The 27,979-nt window shown below is 41.0% G+C and overlaps 3 protein-coding genes across 8 annotated transcripts; 2 read left to right on the forward strand and 1 right to left on the reverse strand.

Annotated features, from left to right (window-relative positions):
• Positions 1-322: 322 nt before the first annotated feature.
• Positions 323-6,523, reverse strand: LOC146981459 (rab5 GDP/GTP exchange factor-like). Of its 2 annotated transcripts, none has more exons than XM_085786674.1 (9): positions 6,239-6,523; positions 4,777-4,961; positions 4,333-4,460; positions 3,489-3,640; positions 3,327-3,396; positions 2,889-3,024; positions 2,699-2,793; positions 2,125-2,381; positions 323-1,460 (listed from the first exon to the last, which is right to left on the reverse strand). In XM_085786674.1, the coding sequence occupies exons 2-9, from the start codon at positions 4,932-4,934 to the stop codon at positions 1,044-1,046; spliced, it is 1,413 nt and encodes a 470-aa protein (XP_085642800.1). In that variant the 5' UTR covers positions 4,935-4,961; positions 6,239-6,523; the 3' UTR covers positions 323-1,043. The 2 variants fall into 2 exon arrangements, with proteins under 2 accessions (XP_085642800.1, XP_085642799.1); XM_085786673.1 differs by having other exon boundaries at positions 4,777-4,951; positions 6,227-6,465.
• A 743-nt stretch (positions 6,524-7,266) lies between these two features.
• On the forward strand, positions 7,267-13,403 carry cfap251 (cilia and flagella associated protein 251). The gene is made up of 20 exons (XM_085786672.1): positions 7,267-7,571; positions 7,686-7,826; positions 7,959-8,068; positions 8,156-8,264; positions 8,588-8,668; positions 8,766-8,843; positions 8,924-8,965; positions 9,048-9,271; positions 9,363-9,539; positions 9,622-9,872; positions 9,996-10,147; positions 10,328-10,504; positions 10,617-10,801; positions 10,905-11,019; positions 11,313-11,476; positions 11,574-11,664; positions 12,225-12,368; positions 12,464-12,692; positions 12,820-12,960; positions 13,043-13,403. Exons 1-20 carry the CDS (start codon positions 7,335-7,337, stop codon positions 13,156-13,158), a joined length of 2,964 nt encoding a protein of 987 aa, XP_085642798.1. The 5' UTR covers positions 7,267-7,334; the 3' UTR covers positions 13,159-13,403.
• A 1,212-nt stretch (positions 13,404-14,615) lies between these two features.
• Positions 14,616-27,951, forward strand: mlxip (MLX interacting protein). Of its 5 annotated transcripts, XM_085786679.1 has the most exons (18): positions 14,625-15,209; positions 18,179-18,285; positions 19,000-19,085; positions 19,286-19,375; positions 19,509-19,550; positions 19,937-20,177; positions 20,464-20,556; positions 20,736-20,830; positions 21,734-21,811; positions 21,911-22,343; positions 23,037-23,143; positions 23,305-23,416; positions 23,506-23,618; positions 23,867-23,974; positions 24,128-24,255; positions 24,336-24,459; positions 25,100-25,229; positions 27,122-27,464. In XM_085786679.1, exons 1-18 carry the CDS (start codon positions 14,902-14,904, stop codon positions 27,226-27,228), a joined length of 2,502 nt encoding a protein of 833 aa, XP_085642805.1. In that variant the 5' UTR covers positions 14,625-14,901; the 3' UTR covers positions 27,229-27,464. The 5 variants fall into 5 exon arrangements, with proteins under 5 accessions (XP_085642802.1, XP_085642805.1, XP_085642804.1 ...); XM_085786676.1 differs by having other exon boundaries at positions 14,616-15,209; positions 20,464-20,553; positions 21,734-22,343; positions 27,122-27,951; XM_085786678.1 differs by having other exon boundaries at positions 20,006-20,177; positions 20,464-20,553; positions 21,734-22,343; positions 27,122-27,934.
• The last annotated feature ends 28 nt before the right edge of the window (positions 27,952-27,979 follow it).

The raw sequence follows: 27,979 nt of genomic DNA on the forward strand, positions 1-27,979 counted from the left end.
GTAGAAAACATATTCTACACTGATATTACTTAAAAAGAGTGTTTCATGTTTAACTTTATGCCTTTTGGAGACCATTTAATCTTCTACTACAACAGTAATTTTGACCAGAGGTGTCCAAACTTTTGTATGCCACTGTAGTTGCCAAATAATCCTCAACTCTTATCAGTTACAAAATGTGATGTGAAGCAAATTGAAAATACTTTCAAATGTTACAGTTCTTATTTTTCATAATACAAATGAGTTTTGCACCGTGCATGCGACTCATTACATAACACTATGTTATTTGACAGAAATAAAGGAATTACAACAAACAAAAACAAATGATTTAATTATGCAAGTCCACTTTAATTTTATAATTAGATACAATCATTGAACACAAACCTCTTAAATCTATTCAGTGATGTTATAACAGTTGTAAACAACACATACCTTCTGCCCACTAAGGATTTGTTACAAATTGTTTTGCACCACTTTTTCCATCTTTGAACAAACAGCAAAGGCAACAACACATTGAAAATAGGTACACAACTCTCCAAAATGTGGTTTGTCCAAATACACCTCGTGACTGGTAGTGATCCACAACAGCTGTCAACATTTTTACTGTAGCACTTCTTTTTTCACAGCAGTTTACATATAGGCACAATGGTGTAGACCATTAGAAAAAATATTAATATTAAATGAGCACCCTGAAAGTGTTAAGTGATATAATTGTGTAAGTACCCTGAGTGCTTTTATTACTTATCACCACCCCTCTGTTAGCACAAACTGGAATGTAATTTTAATGGCCTTCATACTCAAACAGGATACAAATCTAAATCATGTTCAACAGTCATTATAAAACCTTTGTACCCTGTGATAGCGAATGCAGAAAGTTTCCTTCAAAAGATCGTTTTCTTTCCTTCATGTTCAGCTGGCATACAAATCCCAGCTTTCTACAAGTTAAACTTGTGCAAATGTGGCATTGTAATATAAATCTATTTTGAATCCTACATTAGTGAGTGCTGATGATTAAAAAGAGTCAGATTAGGTGTTAGTTAGTATTGCTAACAGTCTGAATCCCTCGGCTCTGCGCGTTGTTCTCCAAGCACCAGTACCGAATGGTCTTTGTCGTCTCCTTGCACCAATGTTTCATGAGTTGAGGATGCTGTAACCTGAGACATCTCTTCTTGAGCTTTGATCTCCTTCTGCACCACAGCCAACTGTGATGTTGCATCATCCAGTTGTGTGTTAACTGCTTCCACCCAGTTTTGTAGCTGCATGTGGAGAGCATCCATCCCCTGGTCCAGCTTCTCCTGCCGGTCTTTCAGCTCTTCTAACAGGTGCTCTGTGTCACTGGCCATCTGCATCCTCTTTTTTGCTGCAGAGGGAGCACGCTGATGCAGCATGTAGCCCTCAAACTCTTCTGGACTCAGGTTTAGTGCTGGTCCATCCAGCTTTTCAATGAAGGCCACAGCACATGACTAAAAGAAGAGGACACGGTCATAAGTATTTAATCATCTTGTTACACAGCACTATATGGTGAATGATGGATTAAAGCAACACTTACCTTTCTGGAAATTTTACACTTTTCTTTGTTCAAGTTAAAATGATATTAATAAGCTGAATGCACACTAATGTGTAAGAGAAGTCCACCAGGGATAGAAACTCATCATTATTCTCATATGGGTCTGATAAAAAGTCTGACCAATCATTGCATTCGGCCACTGTCACCTGACAATGCTCAATATGTGATAACGCAGCATCCAGTTGCTAATGGTTATTGTAGGCTCTGTAACATTATCCTTCTTGTGCGCCTCCAGTTACCAGTAACATTACCATCTAAAACTATATTATAAAACTCATCACGACCCTGTTTAAGTTTTAAAACTCCGGGGTTTGTGTTTGACTGTGTTGGTTGTGCAGTAACCTCTGAATCAGACTCATGACTCCACTGTCTCATTTTTGTTTCACTCGCTTTCTTCTTCTGTTCACCGTTACCTTGCCAACGCATGCAGGAGGGGCTGGTGGAGGTAAGGCAGGAGGAAGAGGTGGAGGACGGTGGAGTTGTTGATGTTTACATTTTTTATAAGTGCTGTGTGAAATACCAGAAAAGTAAGAGTTTCTTTAACTTTGCAATCTACTTACCAGATTTGTGAAATAGTAGCCGCTCTCCCCTGCCATCAGGCTGTGAGGGAGACCAAACCGAATCACATACTGCATGTTGGAGTGTAAGCGGGGTGGATTGGCCTTCAGTACCACGTATATCAGCCCCGACAGGAAGTCGTCGGCATTGGCAGGCTCATTGTTTGAGCTGGAGAGCACCTCGAAGACATGCTGACTGCATTTGGACACACATGCAAGTTTGTCCTGAGGTGCTCGTTTGGCATCCATTTCAATTATGGCTGTTGAAACAAATACAGGGCAGGGCAAAATGTAAAAGGCCATGTTTGAAACGTTCCACTTTTTCTCTTTAGTTTGGAGAAAGAGTTAAATACTTTGGGAATAACACTTACTTCTAAGGCTACAACTAGCAACCAGTTAGCTTAGTGTGGCATAAAGACCAGAAACAAGGTAACTTCCTACCAGCACTCCTAAACATCAACACTTACTACAAACAACGTTTCATTTTACATGTTACAATGTTACATTACATTTTTATAATTTTAACAGATGTGTCAGAGTGATAAATTCTCACCAACCTCTCCAGCAGAAAGCTCACCTGTTATAGCAGACAGAAAGGGGTCGCTTGTGACTGTCGTGTTTTTATCAGGAAAAGGTACGCTCAGCATCTGCGGAGTAACCCAGTTTAAGGAGCTGCAAAGTAAAGAGGTCATAAAATGTCAAACAGTTAATCACTGGTTTGATGTCTACTTGTCTCGTACAACAAAGTGACTAGTATGGAAAGTTACCGTATCCTTCTCTGGAGAGCCAGGTCCTTCTGTTCATCGTCACAGCTGTCATGGCAGAAAACCCATTTATGCAACCGTGTCATTATCAACTTCTCCACATGCTCCATTATCTGAGTGACCTGGGCCTCAGACAAACCTGAAAACAAAAACAACAACTCTCTCACAATGTTCCTCAGGCATATTTATGTTGTTCCAAACATTAAACAAGGACGCTGAATACTGCATTCCCTCTTCTATTCCGTAAACATCATGTTCAAAGGCACTGATGAGGCTGATCCAGATAGATAATTATCACTATTACGCATATTGATTCATCTTTTGGACCCACTAATTTGGTTGCTTTCTTCTCTTTTTTCCAAAACGGCATCCTGCAAAATTGAACACAGCAATGTTCTCACAATTAACAGCCCACAAAGTGCTGAACTGATCTGTACGTACCGCCAAAATGTTCGGCAAAAGACTGGTAGAAATCCTGCACAAGATCAGACTGTTTCTGTACGGGCAGATCCTGTAAAGATGATGAGAAGTGATGATCAGAACAGCTCGAATAAAAACTGAAGAATAAGAAGTACACTGTTAAGGTTTTAATGACATAATTACATGGTAGGCCTCCATTGTGTTGAGGAACGCTGTACATCGGGACTGCAAGCGCTGGGAGGGAGGGCTCTTGAGTATTTTTAGGAAGCCAGTGAAGTCCCCAGGTTCAAGGCTCTGGTATGCTTTCAATGCATTTGCGTGGCTTTCAGACGACTCTATAGGGGTGAAAAGTGGAAGTTATTTCAGGTAAATGACAAAAATGTAACATTTTTAAACCAAAACATGGTATTTAGCATGGTTGGTCATTGCATTTCGTAAAGTAGTTTTGTAAGGCAGTGGACATGCACATGGCAATCTACCCATGTAGATAATTATAATAGTTAATTATATCTTATCTGGCCATTAGACCGTTATGGGCAGATAAGATAATCTCTCTACTGTGTGCTGAGTCTACTCTGGGTCGTCCTACCTGTCGGATGGATGCGCATGTAAAACTGCCAGTGGAGGGCATCCAAATCACCTCAACTGGCTCTTTTCCACATGGAGTGGCTCTACTCCTGGCTCCCTCTGGATGTCTGAGCTCATTACCCTTGTTACAAGGCTGAGTCCAGACACCTTACCGAGGCAACTCCATCTGGCCCACTTGTATTTAATCTAATTCACTGGCACACTCACGACTCAAAGCTTAAAAACCTCATGACCAGACAGAGATGGGATGAAGATTGACTGGTAAATCAAAAGCTTTGCCGTCTTCAGACTAATTATACACCTTTAAAAGTTTATATGCCTGCCAGGCTGAAGTGACAGCATCCAATCTTTTCCCTTTTTTTTATTCTCCAAATGTTTTACAGTTTGAACTGATGGACCTGTGAACACTGAATCAAAAGGACACAGCAGACATGACTACCTTGACGTTTTGGAGGTGACGGGCTGCCCCAGAAGAGTCTCTTCATTGTGTTAATTCGATGACCTTTCTCAATGTTTTTCTTCTCCTCAAACTTGGAGAAGGTGAGGGGAGTTCCATCATTTCTTGGCCTCCAAAGAACAACAATTTCAAACGTCAAGTACCACACCAAAAGCATTTAAAATATCACATTTATATAAGAAACCAGCTCCATTAACAATGTAGTTGTGCCAAGAAGTCCATCAACTGTCATCCTACATTTTTTTTTGCAATTATTTCATTGTTAACTGGTTACATATAGGCTACAGCTGGTGTTAATATTAACATAAATATCAAGCAAAGTTTCTAGTGTTACTTTTAAGATGCTGTGACAAGAATCGATCATCACAGTGACATTATTAGCCCAACATTTTTTTGTGAGAATGCTACAATAAGCACCAATTTTACCTTGCGTCCCGTCTAGGGGTTTCAGCTGTACGTGCTTTCTCTCTCCAGCACTTGGAGCAGAGGCCTTGCCATGCAGGGTTTCCATAATACCCACAGGCATTCTTACAGAGGAGCTCCTCCTGGGTCACTCTGATTCCTCTTTGCTTATCTGTCCACATTGTAGAGCTGTCATATACTTTTTCCACCTGAAAGATACAACGTCAATGTTTCAACAACCAAATAAGTTTTTCAAAGATGCTGTGGTAGGAGACGGGTCTAATGTAATTTCCTTAAATAGGAAACTGAGTTTGTTCTGACTGTGACTGCCGGAGCTCAAATCTTACAAGCTTAGTGATCCCTACAGCCTGACTGTGCTAAACTTGGCAAATACCCTCAGGCATCTTTACGTGGTCCAAACATTAAACTAGGACGTTGAATACTACAGTCCAGAAAACCCAGGATGGTTGACTTTCTTTGTTCTTTTCTTTCATAATTTGTAGATGATTTCAGTTTCCCCCCTCCCTTTTCCGTGTTTTTACACATTTCCTCTTCTACTCTGTAAACATCATGTTCAAAGGCACTGATGAGGCAGATCCAGCTAAATTATTATCACTATTATGCATATTGATTAATCTTTTGGACCCACTAATTTGGTTGCTTTCTTCTCCTTTTCCAAAACGGCATCCTGCAAAGTTTTCATAAAACCAAACTCAATACCTTTCTAAAGATAAAAACTTAACATTATAATATGATTTTTTAGCTTTTTTCTTAGACTGTGTGTATAATTAACCCTATTGTACCTCATAAACGTAGTGCATCCAAATGTCAAAGTCATAACTAGACTCAATATGTTACTATTGACATGGAGAAATATTATTTGCTTATACCTATTCATTTTTGTGATGTCCGCTTTCATGAAAACAAAATCTAGTTTCCTAAACACTAGGAAAGAAGAAGCAAAAACACCTGACGAAAACAGTGATGGGTGAGTTGATGATTACATAACTCACCAGCTACTATTTATCCAGAAACTTATTTGGGAAAACTTTCACTCTAATTTTAGAGAACAAATACTGCTCTAACAAATTTAGACCTTTCATCAGTAAATGGCAAAGCTGTCATTTCTTCATGTGACCGGTTACAGCTGTTTACGTCAAATGGAAACTTAGCAAAGCACAAATAGCCTGTGCTACGACGACGGTTTACTATCAAAGCTAATGTCACAGTCAATATTCAATAGCTTAACACAACAGTGTAGGTTTACAGGCTGAGAGTTGGGAAAGAGTTAGTTAGGAGCCCGGCTGACTGTCAGCTGAGGAGCAGGACTGAGATAAGGACCAGCAGCTAATGTTAGCTACCGTCCAGGGGCTAAAGCTACCAACATTATGTCAGCCACCTGTAGAAACCAATTCAACTCGACTCCCGTCACCGAAATAAAGACACACAAGGATTAAAAGTTCACCATCATTACACGTCTGCTCACCTGTAGCTGATGAAATCATAATTAGCCGCTTCCTCTACGAAACGCGTTTGCCACTTTCTGGCGACGTAACTGTCGGAAACTCCCCACTGTATGTCATTAAAATGTCGACAAATTAGATACTAGTTACAAACTGTATGAAACAGAGGTTGCGAAAAAGAAAGACGAAACTGGGTTAAAATGTTGTGGGCAGTACAGAGAGAGAGAGAGAAAGCCCAGATGCTCTCAAACCGGTGGGACCAGGAGAAAAATCTGTGAAGCTCCAACAAACAGCGGAAGTTTCGAAACATTGCTGACATTTCAAAGTAAAAGCATTACCGCTGCAATGTACTGATTCATGGCTTCAGAAATGTCAAACTCACGTGTACAATTCAACATTAGAGTTTATCACGACTGTTTTATCCATAATCTCACAGCGATATTATGTCGAGTACTGTATCCTTACTTCTGCATTATGTAAATCTTTTATTTTGATATCCACTCAGAAGTCTTTCCGCGTTGTTAAAACTCTCTCTTGACGCTCCTAGATCCATGGGTTACATTGCCCTCTGGTGGTTACTACATTCGTAGTTAGGCTGCAATATGCTTACGTACGTACCTGTATCCAGTAGTATCAAACAATAATTTTGAATTGTTAAACTGTTGCGAATTTAGAGAAGAACAGATCTGATGCTATTTTTGGAAAAAAAAAAAAAAAGAAGAAGAATAAAACTGAAATATTTTTAGTGCGTTATTTGTTTGCACGTAGTCTCTCTCTCTCTTTATTTTTTTTATTTTGCAAAGTAACTACTCCCCTCAGGGCTTTTAATTTGAAAGGCCTGATCACCGTCCTGTGCGTCCTGTGCGGTGGTAACTAGGCAACGAGACGCTTCGTTGGCACTTGATTGTTGAACAGACTAAACACCAAAGTAGGCTAGATGCTAAAGTGTACGGGTGTTGTATCATCAGCTAACGTAAATTGTTTTGTTTTACATTTGTAAAGCTAGCTGTAAATTAGCAGGGGAAAGCCTCAAAGAAGAAAGAAGAAGCTAAAACCTCTAAGAAGCTGTTCAACAAAAACCGGGATTAATCGGCGAAAACGTGAAGTTTGTGGTCATACATGATGTCAGATGAGCCGTCCACAAGCTTCAGTGTTGAAAAGCAACAGGGGGAGGACAATGGATCAGCAAGTAAAGATGAAGAAGAGCAGAGGAGGAGCAGAGATGAAGCTCCACCAGTCAGGAGAGAGGAAACAGGGCCCAGTGCACCTCAGATGAGCAGACAGTCTCTAATCTACACTGCAACCAGAGACACACTTTTCCCAAAGAAGACAACTCACAACAAAACACATGCTCTGGTAAATATGTACTTGCACAAAAAGAGCAATGTTTGTTTAATTTAAAAATAACTCCCCCAAATCTGAGAATATTCACTGGATCATTACAATAATGCTAATTTGCTCTCCATCCAGTCACCAGATTGGGTCTTTGGGTTGAATCCTGCTCTTCCTGTCTTCAGTCTGCAAGACCACAATGAGCTGTTGGTCTTCTATGCTGCAGCTCACATCGGTATCATATACAATCACACCTCAAACTCCCAGCACATACTTCAGGTGAGGACTTTGAGGAATATGTCATAAGGAGGAGATGACAGCATTCAGTAATATGGGTAGCTCAGCTCTAGATATCTTTTGAGAGCTTTAACATACTGGTTATTAATTGTAAGAAGGTTATTCTTTTTTCAGGGTCATTGCCACCCCATTTCATGCATGTGTGTGAGTGAAGACAGACGCTGGGTTGCAACTGCAGAGCAGGGAACAAAAAGCACGGTGATGATATGGGACACCTACTCCGGGTAGCGCTTGATTCTTTACACATTAAGGTATTTTTATGTATTGATTCTTTCTCTTGGTCGAAACCACTAACATGGTCATTATTTCAGTATTCCTGTGCAAACATTGTTCGACTGCCACTCTGGTCAGGGTGTCTTCGCAATGGCGTTTTCAAGAGACACAAAACATCTGGTAACCCTTGGGGCTGAAGAAGTTCAAGTGAGTATGAAGATGACCTTCATTGAGACATTATGGTTTGGTATATTTATATATATATTGAATCTGTCTTTTTTTGACACCATGTTGTATTAAAAAACAAACAAACAAAAAGATAGAAAGTATGTTATCTTTTATCAGACGGTCATTGTCTCAGCTCTGCACTGTTCTCTACAATGAAGTAACATCCAGTTCTCAAAAATACAGAAAGAGCTTATATGGTTAATGTTTCATACTGGGTTTGCCATCACAAAACAATACATGTCCTTCTGGAGTAAAATTTAAGCTTTAAACTGTCTGCTAACTGTACAATCATCTTTTCACAGTTTGTGTGTGTTTGGGATTGGACAAAGGAAACAGAAAGGCCTTTGTGGTGTACAGAAATTGATCCTAATTATGGTTTTCAAGTAAGTTTTGCCTTCCTCTAACATCAAAATGCCACCTGACTGAGGCGGATGAGGCATTTACAGGATCAAAAGTTCAAATCTCTGGGTTGTTTTTCAGGAGAACATCACTTACAATCCAAACAATAGCACTCAGCTCATCAGCAACAGCAAAACTCACGTGTTATACTACACCACAGTAAGTTCTTTCCATTTAAATATCTAATACAGCTCTTATGTGTATAATTAGGTACATTAATCAAATGGACTTTTTTTCAGACCGAGAAAAGTCTGCAGCACTCTGTCCTGAACCTTATGGAGGTAAAGTTGATGATTGATTTGTCTGGTATGAAAATTTGTGTTTTGATTTTTAAAACATTGTTCCACCTGTTCACCACTGCAGTTCTGTGAGGCGGCCACTGGCCGAACTGATGCTCTCGGGCCGTTTTCTCACTCTTTAAACCTGGAGGGCAGGCCTTTCAGTCTATCTGTGTTTCACTGGAAAGAGCCTGAGGTCCTAACAGCCACTGGAGCAGGGAGCTTTGTGGTGTGGGATGTGATAGATGATAGACTCCAGCTCATCGAGCTTCAGAAACATCCAATTACAGCTCTCACTGTATCCGACAGGTAGTCAGAGTCAGAAATGTTCACAGTTTGTTTCATAGTTGCTGTAGTTTCTGTTTACTGGTCTCTAACCTCTGTTTGTTTGATCTCACAGCTGCCTCGTAACCGGTGACTCGCGAGGCCACGTCAAGTTTTATGATGAAAACTTCATACTTCTCACTTGGTTCAGTGAATTAAACCTGGATGCTATCGTGTCCATTTCCTTTTCCAAAGAGAGTACAGAGGGATATGTGGAGGACTACACAGTGGAAGCAAAACCGTTAATTATCAGGTATCAGAAAGACACTCCCTTATTGTCTTCAGTCTGTGTTTTGCACATTTTTGCCTGGCTGACATTCTTTTTTTTCACACAGGAACTTTGTTGTGTCCACAGCCAGTTCAAAGGTAATACATGTGAGTCCACAAAAAAACGCCACTCGGATCCTGCTGCAGGAGAACTGCAACCCTCTGCACGCAGTAGCCTGCCACCCCAAACAGCCAGCTGTGGCCATGGGCAATCATGCAGGCATTTTAAAGGTGTGGGACTACAACAGCAGAGTGACCATCTCTAAAAGGGTCTTTGAGAAAGAGAAGCAGATTCAGTGCATCACTTTTGACCCTCAAGGTACTGTACATTAATGTGCCAAATAGATACTGCATAGAATTGGTGTTGCTCTGCTACTGTTTGAAATTGTATTTTGCCGTTACATTCTGCAATATAATAAGCAGTGTTTTTATATCCTGACAGGATTATACCTGGCAGTGGGCTTTGGCAGTGGCGCTGTTCACATACTGAATTCCAGCACGTTACAAAGTGATCCCGCAGAGTGTTTCCATGACACTAAAGACAGCATCCATCACATCACTTTCTCCTTAGAGTCCAATTATCTTGCCACTGCGGTGAGCAAGTCATTTTTGTACTTTAACATGTCCAAAAAAACATTTGTCAACAGTGGTTCTAGTGGACTAGATTGTGTGGAGCATTATAGTGTATATATTCAACAACATCAATTCAACATGTTTTATTGCATAAAAAATAGGTTTGTGGCCATGATTATGGATTTCCTTCTACACTGTTAGGATGCTGGAAATGCAGTGACAGTCTTCCACCGGCAGACTTCTGAAGACTCTTTACCTCGCTGGACGTATCTAGGCAGGTATTGCTCCCACTACAAACCCATCAAAGACCTTCTCTTTGGTGTTCACCTGGACAGCACCCAGCCCAGACTGCTCTCCCTGGGAATGGACCGCCGTCTGGTTCGTCTACTTTGTCAAAGTTGTATGAGACGCGAACAAGTGCAGTGTTTTGTATTGCTGCTTTTTACCCTTGATGTTTATGCCTCTGTGCTTGTGTGGAACTGTATAACAGGTGGAGTACGACCTGGAAAAATGTAATGTGAACCAGCTTCCCATCTTAAGCTCAGAGCGCATTGAGCAAAGTGCTGTGCCGATGTGTATGACTTGGTATCCTCCGCTAACGGCAGAGCAGTTTCTCCTCGTTGCTTCTGACCAGTACAAGATTAAGCTTTTTAACAGCACGACCAAGATGTGCAGGTTTGTGAAATACTGTTACAGGATCAGATTTTGATTTTTGACTTTGATATTCTGTCAATGCAAATTAATGGAAAGCATTTTTCCATGTGTTCTCCAAAAACAGAAAGACTCTCCTTGGCCCAAAATATGACTCTCCCATGAAGCAAATAGAGGTTCTTCCCATGCTTAAACAACCTGAGACAAACTCGTATTACCTGGCGTACATCACAGGCGACAAGGTCAGTGCTGCTTTATAACTCGTCTTAGAGAAATGAAAGATATACAGCATGTAGTCTACATTTGAGTTTAAAATTGCTATAGAGGTATTCGAAGAGGTCACTAAGCAGGTTTTCTGGATAACTTGTACGAAGTTTGAGCACACTGCCATATCAGATCATGTTTTAATCCAAACATATTTATATTCATTATGTGTTGGTGACTATGTTTTATGAGACTCACCCCTGGACTCTTGAACCATGATTAGATTTGGTAATGAAAAGAGATGTTTGTTGCCTGTCTCCGTTTTCTCTAGGTGGGTCTCCAGATTTTGCCTATGGATGGGAACCCCTTCAAGTCCAATGCTTTGATCTGCCACCCGACAGGGGTGTCTGCGTTTGCCTGCTCCTACGACGGACGATTTGTTTTTACCACAGGAGGCTCCGACTGCACTGCAATGTCATGGGAGATAAACCTAAAGTAAGCTTTGTCAGTATCAGCCTTGGAAGCAGAGGAAATGCATGAGCAGTGTATTTCTGTTTCCTAAAATTAGTCCTCTCTCTTGTTGTGAATGCAGCGCCTTGGAAGCAGCATCCTCCCTGGGAGGAAAGGGTGTGGAGCCGTTTTACACTCTTTTAGAGGGAGGGAGAGACGGCAAGTTCTACAGGGTGAGTTTAACGTTTTCCCTGTTGCCTACAACCACTGAGTGAACAAATTATTCCATTAGCTTGAAATGAGAAGCATGTGGACCATTCCCTGATATGCAGCGTAACCAAGGCCATCAAAGTTATGCATCTTTTAACCATCGTGCCGTTGGTTAAAAATGTTTCCATACAGTTTGATTGTGCCTGTGTATAAAACTTGGGTGTAATATAAATTAATGGATCATATTCTTCCAACAATTGTTTGAATTCAGTCTGTTTTGATAATGAAGAGGACAGGTTTAGCTTTGACATTAATGTAATTTTTACAAATTGAATTTAGGTTTGCTTTATTTGACTCCTTTTTGTGATTATCAGTGATAGTGTGATATCACAGAAATGTAAAGCAAAAGATAATTGGAAAAATTTACGATTTTGGACAAGATATCGTTATGGCAAAGCACAACATTCAAACAGCACACAAACATTTGTCTGTCTGCATTTGCACACATATACATTTCTGGATTTTTGCTTCTGCAACCACTTTTACCACATACTCTCAGTTTTCTGGGCTCCTCTGTTTTTAGGAGATTGAGGACTTTTTCTATTACTGCCAAATCCGTCATCAAGGCACTGACTCAATGGAGAAACGTCAAGTTTCTACCAAAATTCCCCTGTCAGAGGTTCCCTCTCTAATGAGAGCTTTGGCCTACTTCCCAACTGAGCAAGAGGTACAATCACTGTAATTTTAACTGACAATAAAACCACTGCAAAAAAAATCTGCTTCATACCACAGACTTTCAATTGTCTATATGATTTTCACCAGATTGAAGACTTGCAAAATGAGGTCAAGTTCAGCAAATACGCTGAAACAGGAAAGTATGTGACTGACATTGACCTGGAGGAGTTTATCAAGCTGTACGTCAACCATCGGCCGGCATTTGGCATCAACAGGGATGAGCTTGTTCAAGCTTTTCACATCCTTGGTAACCATGACAGTGAAGGACGGCTTGTTCTGCAGAGACAGGAGCTGCTAGAACTCCTACAGGCTCGAGGTGCACTTCACTCATTGTTGAGAAATGTCTTCTGAACACCTTCTATTCCAGTTTTCATTCATTCACAAAGTTTATGTTTCTTTGTCAGGTCCAATATTAGTCATAATTTTGATCTCATTTCTGACAGGAGAACACATGACAGAAGAAGAAGTGGCGGAGAGTTTTGGTAGACTTTTAGGTCTCACTGAAGAGAGGGAAGAAGAGGAAGAAGAAGATGGAGGAGCGGGACAACAGGAATATTCCCAGCATGGCATTTACAAATCTGGCGGTATGTAAAAGAAAAACTCACCCACTAAGAATTCATGTAATATAATGAAAATCATCATCAATTTTGACGTGTCTGTGTCCAGGATATTCCTTGGAAGGTGCTATCCCAGATGAGATATCAATGAGGACATTTACAGGCTACATCCTGGGATTCCCATCCTCAGCAGAGCAGAGTAGCAGATCCGCCCCTCCAGAGTGATGACAGCAACAAACAGATGAATACAGAGCAATATTTAGTTAGACCCTCAGCTCTGTGACCTGCTATTACAAATAAAATGTGTTTTGTAAGATACATTCGTAAGTCAGTAAGTGAAATTTAAGTACAATTTTGGAAACATAGCTTTTATCCAGTATTTTGAGATATTTGTAAGTAAAGGACCAGAGTGCTTCTCAAACGATTGTTTCCATTAAATTTCTCCTTGCAGAAAAGACATTTGAGCACCAGTTGTGTCTATACTTTTTTCCTCCATAATGTGATTATTTCAACTTTTGTAGAGGTGAAGCTTTTAAACACCCTGGACCCTTGCAGTAGTGGCCTGTGATGTGAGATCCTTTTTCAACTGTCTTTCAGAAAGAAAAGAAAAAAGTAACACAAATACATTAACTGTTCCTGTTATCACATTTACTCATGAGTTGACATGAGCTTTTATGCTTTAATACTCAACAACACAACTGAGTAAATGATAAAGTAAAAAGAGTGAAAATTAGATTTTCCTGCATTTCCCAGCTAAATAACATTAGTTAAGAGGACTTTCTTTTTAATGAATCACAGGTCATGACTCCAAGTTATCATGAGTCTCAATAAGATAAGCTCAATTTGAATTTAAATACTGATTATTCGGGTTTTTGGGGCTGTGCAGCTTGTAATTGTTACTTATTCTAAGTCAGTGGTTCCCAACCTTTTTTGGCTCGTGACTCCATTTTGACATCACAAATTAATGGCGACCCAGTCAATCACGATGCGCCGGCTCAGATATTTTTATATGCTGCATTTTATTTGAACTCGATTTATATTCGAGAAAGTGAAAGTATAGAATACAGTTGTTTAAGATTGTGTGTGGTGTTTTTATGTTTGGTGTTTTAAGAATAATAATTAGTTTAAAAAAATATTATAATCAGTAATTTTTTTTAATCAATTACTAGATATTTCAGGAGACCCCATTTGAATTCCAGGCGACCCCACATGGGGTCCCGACCCCAAGGTTGAAAAACTTAACTTGCTCTAAGTGCTTAAAGCTGGTTTTGTTTTTTTACTGTTAAGTTATCTGTATATAAATTAGTTAATAATTTGTTAAATTAGGGCATCACGCCTATAATAACAGTTATTTTTGGTCTCATTTTGCACTTTAAATCAAGAAGTTGAATGCTGAATGTTTACTTGTAATTAAGCACTTTAGGTTAATCTATCACAGGTCATTTGAAGCCCTGGTTATTATTGAAACATTGCCAGCGCTTTTTTAATTTGAATTTTTATTTTATTTTACCTGAAGCAGGGTCAGCGAGCTGAGGAGGGGGCCTGTGCCTGTGGTGTGGACCGGGCTGAGCGCCGCCTGTGGCCCTGGGGTTATGTCTCTGGTTATTTTGAGCGGCTCGGTGGGTGGGGCTCTGACGCGCTGCCGTCGGCCAATCAGAGGCGCCTCAACACAGGAACTTCCTGCTCCGGACAGAGGAGCAGTTTTTTTTGTCAGCTGGTTTCTCTCTCTGGGACTCGTAGCTAGCTACGTCAACTACCTAGCACCAGTGCAACAACAACAACAAATGTAAATCTTAATGTATCTAACAGCGGACTTTTTGAAAAAATGAGCGGAGTTGACAGACGTCCGGGGGGAAGAGTGAGCCTGGGCCGCGCCGTCGTCCGAGCCCCATGAACGGGAGACTTTTTATTGTCCTAGCTAGCTGGCTAACGTTAGCTATTTGTCTGGCGAGTTAAAGACAGACAGACATGGCCACTAGAGAGATGATGTCTTCGCGGCACAGATACCGTCGTCCACCGGCGAGTATAAAGCAGGAGCAGGACGACGACTCGGACGCGGAGGAGACGCACCTGGGGCTGGAGACTCAGATCATCCACAGCGGACACTTCATGGTGTCCTCGCCCCACAGCGAGCACCCCCCGAAGAAAGGCTACGACTTCGACACTGTCAACAAACAGACCTGTCAGACCTACCACTTCGGCAAGGCGAGCACGTCGCACTTCTCCATAGACGCCTCGCTGACCAAGCTGTTTGAGTGCATGACTCTTGCATACAGGTGAAGTATGAGAGGCCAACAATAACAACAACAACAACAACACCCTCTATTCATCTCAACTCTCCATGCACTTCATGCTGCATCCTGTCCACGCAGCAGTAAAGTCAGGCATGGGACAACTGGTGTGAAATTGCAGTCACGGGTTTATCTTCATGGTCACTTCCTGCTTGACCAATTATGATTTCATGTAGTGAAAGTGAAAGTCGTGTTCAGAAAACTTAACTAAAATACTGTCATCGCAAGTACAAGGCCTGCATTCAAAATATTACAAATATAGATGTATAATCAAAAATATCTATCTGCAGAAAAAAGTCAACAAATGGGTTGGGTCCCTTCCTGAGAGTCACAAGATAAGACACTTTTCAACAGCAACACAAACCTGATGCTGTGGATGAGCTGCTAGAGGTCCAGAGCTGTTGGTTGTGTGTAAAGTGTGATTGATACTGTTCATGAGAGTGTCAGCACTTCCTGCATCATCGCTGGTCATTTGATTAAGATCCCCATTAGCTGCCACACCTGGTAGCAGCTACTCTTCCTGGGGTCCATTAAAAAGCCACATAACATAATCAAACACACATTAAATGAAACTGAACTTCCAAATAATATGAAAAGCTGCATGGTACCCATAAACAAATCAATACAACAATAGCATACCAATAACAACAAATACAATATCAACAATGACAAAATCAGATATAACAAGAAATAAACTTTAAAGTAACCCTGGACAGACCGAAAATCAAAGCAGACTTAAAATAATCTATGCTATCTGCCTGTCAAGGCATTGTCTTTTAAGATATTTTTTAAAAACAGTTACCAAATCTATGCTTCTAGCATTATCAGGTAGCTTGTTCCAACAAGATATGGCTCTACGTATATAAGGCGGTTTTTTGGGTGTGATTTCACAAGAGGTACAACAAATAAGCCCTTTTTCAACCTTTGCATATATGACCGCTCTTTTTTCGCTGTATAAGCCAAGTATTTTGAGAATTGTAGTCATGAGGTGAAATTCAATTTTGGAGAGAGAGAGTGAGTGAGGTCAGTCAAAACAAATTACAAACATAATATGTTATTTCCAACACTGCTTGCCCTGCACCATTACCACTGGAAATGTGATGTAGGGGTAAAGGATGTATGCAGATAATAAGTAGTTTAAATGTTTTTTGTTTTTTTTTAAGTATATTTTTTTGGATAATGGATAGGACAGCTGAGGGAGATACAGGAAATGGGAGGCAGAGAGAGGGGGAATGACACGCAGGATAAGCCCGCTCGATGCAGGATTCAAACCGGGGCCGTCTGCAGTGAGGACTGTAGCCCTCAACACATGGGGCGGGTGCTCTACCAACTGAGCTAAACACCGCCCCATTACTTTGAATGTTAAACATGAATATTTTATGTTTAGTGTGATCTTCTACACAAAATTAGATCTAGTCTGTAATGACATAGAACCAAGAGAAGCAGCACTTCACATTATTAAAACAGTGTTTGTAATCTGTACTTGATAAATAACCAAAAAACTGCTAATAATCAGAAGTGGCCTTGATTAAATTCCTAGACTTCAAAGTTTCATAGGTTTACAATTTACCACCTGATATCACAACTAAGGATGCCTCTGTGTGTGACCTTTTAAATAATCGATTTACTAATCCATTAATAACATTTTCTTTTGGTCTATTAATCTCTCAACCTGAAAAAGAGAAAATGTTCGGGCTGTGCCATCATCGATAATCGATAACCTGTAATATGTCATTTTAAAATGCAGCCATTGATCCTGAAAAGGCAAATTATAGTAAGTATTGCTCGTAGTTTTTAAGACAATGTAAAAGCATTGACACTGTTGAGATATAAACTGAATGTTGCAAAGAAGGTTTAAATGCAGTTGATGTCAACAGATATGCAGAAGCACTCTCTGTTTACAGCTCTGGTGTTGGTGCAGAGCCAGCTGCTCAGAGGATTCCCTCCGACTTTGTAAACGACACCAACTCGGACTCACTAGGAAGACTATTAATAGAGCAGGAAAGCACCATTACCAGTAGCTGTTCTGCTGTTGTCATTTATCTTAAAAGGAGAAAAGGCTGGTATTTTTATGCATAAAGACAATACATTTTACTAGCAGGAACACACACTGTTGGGCCTGCACAGCCTTCACCTGTAACACTGTGTCGTCTCATTGCACCAAACTGGCTTTTGTTACTGTAGAACAAGTTTTTCCACTGACACAGAGTTTGTACAGAAAGTGAGTCCATGATTCATGACAGGATAGAAATGAAAGATTTAACAGGAAGGAGTTAGGACAGGAAGGATGGAAAGAGGAAAGCTGTGTGTTACCCTCTTTGGATTTGGTATGCCTCCACAAACACTAAAAGGCGCTGCATATTATTGTTGAAGGGCAGCGGTGTTGATACCCTCAGGTGTTACAATTCATATCGGTGTTCTTTCTCACATTTTCATCCGTAATATGGACCGACTCTGTTTATTCTCTGTTTGACTCTCCTCAGATTGTTTATGCTGGCTGATACTGACTGTGCTGCTATCACAAACATCCCAGACTGTAGCAGTACAAGTGCACAGTAAAAACCTCCAACAGCCTTATGTTTAGTTGCACAGATGTGTGATGATCTATCTGGGTTTATTTACTTGGACAGTGCAACTGCTGTGTATTTCTTACTTGAGCGTGACCTTGACGGCCCCTCCTGTTTGCTTTTGTGCTTTAATATCTTGATGTGTCTGTGCTGGTCGAGGTGACCTTTATATATATTTTTTTCTTTGTTGAATTATGCAACGTATACACATTAGATTCTTTGGCGAGAGTTGAGTTCGTCCAAAATCTTAGTAATTCAGTGAACGACAATCTCTTCTCTTCTTGCTGATGATCAGTTATAATGTTATTACTATGTTAAGCCATCACACTTCATCTCTTTCATTTGTGAAGTTGTCTTGTCTCAGTGTTATTTCTCTTCTTCTTCCAGTGGTAAGTTGGTGTCTCCCAAATGGAAGAACTTCAAAGGGCTCAAGCTGCTGTGGAGAGACAAGATTCGCTTAAACAACGCCATATGGAGAGCCTGGTATATGCAGTGTAAGAGTTCACCACTGTCTTGTTCATTTGATATCCACTGTATAGATGGATTATTTAGTATGCAGTTTTAAGTTACTTTCCATCAAGCTGCAGTATGAAGACACCAAGAACTGGACCAAAGTGTCTGTTTTCTGAAGGAGGGGTAGATGGTCAGTACTCTGTCGTCCTCTGCTAATACTTCCCTCTTTCCGTTCTTCAGGACGCAGATGAGTGTGCATTAATGGATGCACACCTCATCGTGCCTGCTATGGCAGCATAGGACTGGGGTCTTGAATTAACATTGGTGCAATCTTTGCAGTAGGAACAGTTTATCTACTGTACTTGCCATGTGGTATTGTGGGAGATTATCTTTGAATTATTTTGTTACATGTATTTAAGTGATTTTATGTATGGATTATTGCAGTTTTTAACAGTAAATTTATGTTTGTTTTTTGTATGTTGTTATTATCTTGAATCTGATGTGGAGGATTTATATCCTGTATCAGATGTATTTTCATTAAATTCCATTAAATAGCAACTCTCATTAATGTCAAACAATAAACCTGCTGGGTGACAGGTGGGCGTTCACCTGTTCATGTTGGCAGCACCTGGTGACGCTGCAGTGTGTGTTTGCGCGATGAGCTCATATGTGTTAATGTCATTTAGTGGACAGAAAAATGTGGAACTGTGTGTTTTCAACTGGGAGTGACTCAGATCATTTATTTCTACCCACAGATGTGGAGAAGAGGGAAAATCCAGTCTGTCACTTTGTGACTCCCCTCGATGGTACCATGGATTTGGACGTCCATCGTCCTGCAGAGGTACAGACGGATCATTACGTGGTGCACAAACAACAACTGTGACTGTTTTCTTCTTTCTTCCTGTGCATCATTTTTGGTTTGGTCTCACAAACTAGCTTAACTAGTTAGCTTGTTATTTAGTTACATTCTTCCCCTGTCACTTCCTTTCTTTGTGCCTTTATTGTTGACCTTTCCCTCCCATCTTCCTTTTTCTTCGACAGGCCAGTGCCACAGAGGGGAAGTGCTGGAAAAGAAGAATTGAAATTGCCATCAGAGAATATCACAAATGGAGAACATACTTTAAGAAAAGGGTACTGCATTGCTCAATATTTTTGATAAATATATTTTGATACCCTAGTTTTGTAGATATATCCTGATGTTTTGAGTACTTTGACAATATGCTGTAAATATTCATCTAATGTGGCACTCACACCTCCGTTACAGTTACAGAAGCACAAGGATGATGACCTGTCAAGCTTGCTTAAGGTATGGAAAACTGTGTCATGCTTCACCCATCAGATTGCCTTTAGTATCAACATGAATATTACCATCATCAGTATCTATTCAATCAGATGTTGATACTAATGGAATTAATCAATGCTGCTAACCCAGGCACCTTCACATTATTGATATACCTTTGGACACAGCACTGTTGCCTGCTTGCATTTAATTTACTTAACTTGCTGATACATGCAGATAGTATATACATATACACACACATACACACGTATATGTATTATGCACACATGTTTTAATTGTTTTTCAGATCAATGTGTGATCTGTAGATGTATTGTGTTGAAATGGCTGTACTTCACACTGCATGCTTGTGTGTTACTAACTCGGCTTGGTGGTTGCATTTTAAACACTCAAAGGGGCCAGCGGAGCAGTTATCGCTGTTTGGGGAAGTCTCTCCAGACATGCTCCGTGTCTCCTTTTATCAGGATGAAGAGGCCGCTGCACGCCGTATGCCTCGCAAGCACAATGAAGCACCTGCGCCCATGGAGATGGACACCCTCTTCGACATGGACGTTCTGATGTCCGAGTTCTCAGACACGTTGTTCTCTACATTAGCCTCGCACCAGCCCATACCCTGGCCCAACCCAAGGGAGATTGGTGAGAAAATCATGAGCCGTCTGTTTCTGAAATCAGTAAATGTTTCCAAAGTAGATTTTTGAAGGATTTTTCTACTCACTCAGCACCTGATTTAGAAGCTGAGTTAGATCTGAGCTCCTACTTTCGTTTATTCTTTTTTTCCCCCTACATTTGAGTTTGTTAACAATCTTTCTAAATCCTGCAGCTGAGATTAAACAGCTGCAGGCTTGATCTCAGTGTTATGTTATGCATCTGTCAACAAAGCGGCACATCTCGCCTTTGCTCTCTTTGTCTCTTTACCTGTCAGCTCATGCAGGGAATGCAGACATGATCCAGCCAGGACTCATCCCCTTACAACCCAACCTAGACTTCATGGACTCCTTTGATCCACTGCAAGGTAGCAGTAATAAGACACCACCTACAGCCCCGACAGCAGTACTGCACACACACTAATGGTGCACACTTTATAGAAATCAAGCACATGTTCTTGTAACTCTGCTACAGCAGTTGGCTTAGCCTAACACAAGAAAGTAGTGTGATTTTACTAACCTCTAGCTAACATAGAGACTCTTGTTGCAGACTTATTTCACAGCCTCCGTCAGCCCGTCTTCCCCTCTGTTTCCCCCACTGCATCATCTGTCACCCCTCTATCCAGCAGCAGCTCTCAGTCACAGGTAAACACCAACCCATGGCACAGTCCCTAACACACACCACCATAATGAGTTTTTCCCAAGGAGTGTGTTAAAAAATGTACTTTTTTGTCAAATTCTGTCAATTTACAAGGATTTCCACCACATGTGCTACCGTCTTCCTTTCTTAATGTAGTTACAAAAATCACTGTAACATAATAATATTACTAAACTTTAGTCATGTAGGACTTTCAAACATGACGTGCTGCTCAAAACTGCTTAACATCAGATTTAGATTCTTGTGAGTATAAAACACTCACTCAAAATATGACTAAATATTTTTTGCTTCCACAGAAGTCATTTATTTAGCCATATTTTGGTGAAAGTACGTTTCAGAGTTTGTGTTGGTGTCATAAATGCAGCTTTAAAGACATGTTTTGGCAGCATTTTAGGTCTTCTTCATCACAGTTTTTCAAACAAATAAAAGATCAAAGAATCTATTCATTACTAGAAGCCAGTGTAAGAACCTAAAAATAAGGGATTGCTCCAGGATTGGTGTTCTGTAAAACATCACAGGTATGTCCTTGTATCTTTAAAGATATGCATTTTCTTCATCTTCGCTAAGACATACTGTATATAAATGCAGGATGCAGAATACAAGATGGGCTCCCCTCTAATGAGAGTGTTTTATTAGGAATGGCAAGTTGATTGCAGATGTGAAAATTAAGCTTAAGTGTTTTTGTACAGCCAGGAGAATAAATAATGTCTTAATATTTGAATAAATTACAAATCCACTTGTTGAGACTGTGTTTTATGAGAGTCATTTTACAGTTGTGATTTTACCAGCATGATAGAGATAAAAAATTACACTTTTATATCAAACATCAGATTGACTATAGGAAAGGACTAAGTGTGTTTATTCCCTTTCCCTTTGTTATTCTTCGCCAGGCCCAGTTAATGTCAGCCATGCAACTCACAACCAACCACATGTCCCCTCCTGGACCCCTGTCCCTCCCCCCTCCCATGGTCAATCAAACCAGTCGAGCAGGTGGCGGCGGCGGTGGTGGCGGTGGTGGGGGCGAGGCGGCCTATGTTCAAAACTACATGACTCTCTTTCCTGGGCAGGTGGCGCCCAGTGATCAGGCAGTGGTGTCCTCAGTCTCTCAAACATTACCCCATGACCCTCTGGTGCCTTGCCTGCCAGGTCAGGACATGGCCTCAGCGGCCCCCATGGTCCCCTCCCCCTTGGACAACGCCTCTGCACTGGATGAGACTGTAGCGCCATCTGTGATCACGCACACAGCCTCCTCCACAGTCACACCCAGCGACGCAGCAACCACCTTCACCCATCGCTCAGAGTACAGCTCCATGTCCGCACAACCTCCGCCCCCTCCCTCCCAGCTCCAACCCATGGCTTCGCTGCCCGCCACTCCCGTGCAGCAGGCGCAGACTTTTGCCATGCCCCGCCCCTTTCTGTCATCCAGTGCCAACAAAACCCGCCCTGTGCAAAGGATCGCTCCGGCAAACACCCTCCCCCAACCTCACCTCATCCTCACAGGTGAGTTATTTATGACCTTAAAGAGGAACTATGCAAGATTTGCACCTTGATTAAACAGCTGCGGAGTAATTGTGATGGTTAAATGACTTGTTACGGGGAGAAGGGAGGCTCTCCGCCTTCCACCTAGCTGCTTTTGGCAAAAAACCAACCTTACAAGTTCAGCACCTCCGACCCGGTATCCCAGATCTCATCTTGCAAGAAACATGGACTGCTTTAGGGCGCTAAGACACAAACACGCCTGGTTATCTGTAATCTCTTGTTAACGTTACCCATCTCAGTAGACATCGCTCCATGGATTCGCTTCTAGCTGGCTTAGCTGAGAGTTTTTACGACAGCGAAAATATGCGCTCCAAAACTGTAAGAGGAGCTCCGTAGATTTAAAAAAAAAAAAAAGGCAACAAAACAGTGAAAAAGGAGCAGCCTTGCACAGTTCCCCTTTAAAATCAAGATATAGGCCCTGCATTTGGTGAAATGCCAAAATAACTGAGTGGGGATCAGTCGTTTTAACTTCCAGACCACTGTGATGCCACTTGGCTTCATAGAATTGTTCGATAATGTAAAATCAGTCTTGAAGATATTTAAACCTCCAAGGAACAAGGCAGGGGGGAACCTGTATGTCAAACATGATTTTATGGATTTTCATGCATAAATGCACACAAAACTAACTCCTCATTCTCTAATGCTCCTCCTCAGGCCCTTTCTCAGGTCACGCCAACGCTGTGATTGTTACACCATCACCTCTGAAAGCAGATGTGGTTCCTAATAGTGGAGTGGTTATCACTTCTTCTCATATAAGAGGGGTATGCTGTCATTGTCTTTCTCACTGTTTTCTTTCTTTTCAAGACTCTGGGTCTTGAAATGAGACACATTATATTTTATTGCCCTGAAATATACTCAGATGTACAAGTTACAAAGTTTTAGTTCAAAGTATAGTTTTTTTTTGTCCTTTCATGCATCTCAGGCTCCTGGATTTCATGTTGTGTCTCAGACACAGAAGTCTCCCCAGCCAATCGTCCCCAAAGAAAAGTCTTATTCGCCTAGCCGTAAAAATCAGAAAACCGCATCTAGTGTCGGTGAGAATCTACCTTTCCCCTGGAAGCATGTCATGTCTCCAAATGCAGCACGTTGTAAAAGGTCTGTTTTTGTTTGCTTTTCTTTTCAGTTCACAGCCAGCCAGCTTCAGGTCAAGGGTCGCCGTGTGTGTTAGATCAAGTTCCCAGTCCACAGCCGCTCATCAGCAGCAGCACATCTTTGATAAAGAATGAACAAAATCAGGTTTGCTTTTGTTCATATTTCTGAATAAAAATGACTTGTTGATGTTATTGCTTCATTTTAATGAGCATATTTTCTTAGATCCTCTGATTTCTTTTATGTCAAATTATTTAAAAGAAAACATATTACAGACTGAATTTCGACACTTGTAAAACCATTTCACACCTTCACATCAGTAGCGTTTCCCCTTGTGGTTTATAAATTCAACATTTTCAGTAAGTCTCTACGTATTATCTTTTGCTGTGTGACAGAGCCGGAGGACAACACACATATCCGCTGAGCAAAAGAGACGATCAAACATAAAAATCGGCTTTAAAACTCTCTGCAACCTGGTCCCCACTCTGAAGTCCCAATCAAATGTAAGTTTTTGTACTCTTCATGAAATAGCCACAAAACATTCAAGCAGTTACTCTTTCTTGGCCATGTTTGTGCACAAAATCGTTTTCACATGTTGTGCATATTGTATTTACACTCTCCCTTTGTGCCCATGTACATTGTCTTTGTGCATTTAGAGCAGTAATGCAGTGACATTGCAGAAGACGGTGGAGCACATCGGGAAGCTCCAACAGGAGAGGCAGCAGCTGCAGGAGGAGGTTAAGAGACTACGAGAGGAGATAGAGGAGCTCAACACGTCCATTAAGTAAGTTATAACATCGCATAAGTGCCACCCCCTCCTATGACGTACGAAATCCTCAACCCTGGCTGTCATTGTTTTCACAGCTTGTGTCAGGAACAGCTGCCCGAGACGGGGGTACCCATCAGGCGGCATCGGTTCAACCACATGCAAGAGAAGTTTAATGAATATGTAAAGACCCGCACTCTTCAGGACTGGAAGTTCTGGATTGTATCCTTCAAAGAAAGAGCTCCCACCCTCTTTTCTACAGATTAGTAATTCGGAGTATGGTGTCAGCATTTTGCTTTGATCTGGAACAGTCAGCCTCTTCAAGTGAGACTGATACATATCAGGTTGACAATATCCTGTGTTACGCATTGTAAACATAAACCTACTGCAAACTGGAAAGGTTGCACAACGGAAACAATTTTAATCATCCTGTTACTCTCAAGGAAAGCTTTACCGTTTTTTGCCGTATTTTGCTGATTCAACAACTTTCGACAACTTCCACGCTCTTTTGTTGAGGGTGTGTTTTCTACCAATCTTGATTTTGGGTAGAGTTTCCCAGCATTCATCTGATAGCTAGTGTCAATTTCCCTCTCTGCATCAATTATTACTCATTCTTTAGCCATGTGTTTATTTCTGGTATATACAGTGTGCAGTAAGGCTGCATTTCAATCTTTGTTTAAAAGGCATAACTTACTCAATATATAATCCGTGGACTAAGAAGAACAGGTGCTATTCGATATATACTTCTCAGTTTAAAAGGATGGATGAAATGGTAGAAGCTTCAGACCCAAACACAGTTGTTCAGTCAGAATGTAATTCCACTGTTGATTGATAATTGATCCTTGACCGTCATCAATTCCAGTTCAGCATCATTATCAAGCCTCTCTTTGAGTCCTTCAATGGGATGGTGTCAACTACAAGCAGAGCAGAGCTGTGTCAGACAACACTGCAATGGCTTGAACGCCACTGTTCCCTTCCAGTGCTCAGACCTAGTAAGTGGAGACAAGCACACGTCAGAGCCCAGCTACTCATTGGGTTGCTATGAAAAAAGACTGATAGTTGGGCAGGGGACTTCCTTCCAACTGCATAGTAAAAGAAATAGTACAACATTACTTCGTGCAATTCAGTTTCACCTATCTGTTTCTTATCTGTCACTAGCTCTGTTTTTTCCTGCTGTGTGTTATCAAGCAGACATATAAAATGACAGGAAATTTAGCAGTGACTCATTTGAATAATACACAAAAATCATTCAGACAGTGACGATCACATTTTCCATTTTTCTTCATCCAGTCTTCCTACATCCCACTCAAAATAATACACTTTTGTTCCTGACTCCGACTTCAACGGTTACACGAGGCGGATCTGATAATGGAAGGTGACGTCAAAAGATGTCAGTCATTCAGTCACAGTTTTCTGCTGCTCGCTGGAAGCCGGACGCGTGTCGCACGCAGCAGAAAACTATTATCGTTCCATTTTAACATTATTTTTAAATTCCTCTGAGTCGTTGTCTTCAGCATGACACAGTCCACCCGCACTGTTCCCTGAAACACCAAACTTAAAATGTTGTTGCACGTGGGCACTTTCCAGAATGAATAGTTTGATATGCAGCAAAAATCCTGCTGAATGTCTGCAGCATTGCTGGTCCCATTAATGGTGTCTTTTATGTATTAAGGAGGGTATTGAGAGACACACAGTCTTTCAGAGGACTATTGTTCACTGGTGGAAGACGATATGTGCACACCTGCTTTTTTTGCAGGAGAAAGCACCTTAACCCACTTTACACTACCACTACACTAAACAGCTCCTGCTCACTACATCAATGCCACAAGGTCTGATGAGATGAGTGCTGTATTCTCATCCTGTTGCCACCTAGTGATAGAAAAATCAATCCAAAAAATCAGTCAGTGGTGCAGGTTTAATGCATTTATGACCATAATAGAAAATGTTTTCATCCATTAGAGTTTCAAAGCCGGTGTTGCAAACTCTTTGGGTCTGTTTCTATACCCCCAGACCATTGCAGTGTTGCATTAGATCTCAAGTGGGATCCCAGGCTGTGTGGCACACAGTCATTATGAATAGTTGAGTCATTGTACTGAGCTGCCACTCACAAGTACATTGAAAAATGTGTGAATCAAGTGCATGCTTTCTGTGTGGCACTCTGTTAAAGCCCCAGGATGTAAATTATTTGGCTTTTTATTAGCAGAAATCAAATATTGCTTTCATAAATACGTATTTCACTATAGTCGAATCACAACCGCATACAAATGAAAGCTTTCTTGTACCTTAGAATGAGTTGTTACAAGTCGTTACAAATATACAAGGGGGGCGCACTGAACCTTGGCTGCCATGTTGCATCGCCATTTTTTTACGTTCAGTGGCACAGAAACTTAACGCAGCTGTCGGCTCAGGGAGAAAGTTTTCCAGGTAACGCCTGTTAAAACTGTCACCACTGTGCAGTGTGAGGAAGGACGGAGGCACTGATGGTGCATTCAGGTGCAGTCAGGCAGACGGCCGTCGGCAAACCAACTGGATGTAATTTTACTCGACAAGAGAAAGACGGTAGAACGTGGGTCAGGTAAACAATACGACATCACCATGACAACATATTGTCATGCCTGTATTGTTTTGCCTCGTGCTGGCGGACCACTTGTTTACATAGACGCTTGTTTATCCTGGTACATGCAGCGTCTGTTGTCTGTCTGTTGTCTGTCTGAGGTCTGCCCGATTTCACGTGGACGCAACATCAAGAATACGTTCAGATATGCAACTGCACCGCTAGATGGGGGTAATTCCTACATACTGGGGCTTTAAGACACATAGCAAACCTGTAAGCCGTGCTTTACAGTCAGCCTGTATCATGATGATGTGGTTTATTGTCTTTCAGTGGTGCTGAGTACACTTCGTCAGCTGAGCACAACAACGTCCATCCTCAGTGATCCATCCCTGCTGCCTGAAGAAGCCATCCAGGCCGTCACGCACCCAGACGTGTAGCCTGCTCTCAGAGGAGGTGAGGTGAGCTAAAAGCCACCAGAGCCTTTTTACCAGCAATCACCAAAGTGACAGTGACATATCACTACTTCACCTTGAAGCTCACCACGTCTTCCGCGGATGCCTTGAGTAATAAATGAAATAATAAATGCAGATTAGATCTGGTTTACTTTCACTGGGTGTGTGCAACGGTCATACATTTGTTGTGTTGCACACCGTTGCTTGGCGATGATGCACACATGCAGCCTAACTTTTGGCAATGCATTGATAACAATTGTGCAAAAATTACTTCTTTTTTTAATGATATTATATTTGAATGACAGCAACTACTGCTACCTTATCTTACTTTAGGTGAAGATCTTCTAAATACTTTGTTGGAAGATGGTACTTGTGGTTTGCTTTTTGAACAACAGTATATATTTAAATGGCTTTTATAATGTACAAACATCATTGTGTTAAAAAGGGACATATTGAGTGATAGTTCATTTCTTGTTCTCTTTAAGATGTATAGTAAATAACTAGTAAGTATATGAGGATGATGCTTTTTTCACAAGAGGAGGAAATGAATGGGTTTTTCCTTTTTTTTTTTTTTTTTTTGAAAAATGGCAGTATAGTTTGTGTCTTTTTGGATAAAAGAAAGCCTTCACATCAGAATGTAGGAGTTGCCTGAAACATGGCCAAGTTGATTACCCATTGGCTTCTAAATACCAGAGAGATTACAGCTTCATCATCTTTTACATCCCTCATTTACTCA

Source organism: Trachurus japonicus, chromosome 9, assembly GCF_045865225.1.
Source record: "Trachurus japonicus isolate A0001 chromosome 9, Traja_1.0".
NCBI classification, from domain to species: domain Eukaryota; kingdom Metazoa; phylum Chordata; class Actinopteri; order Carangiformes; family Carangidae; genus Trachurus; species Trachurus japonicus.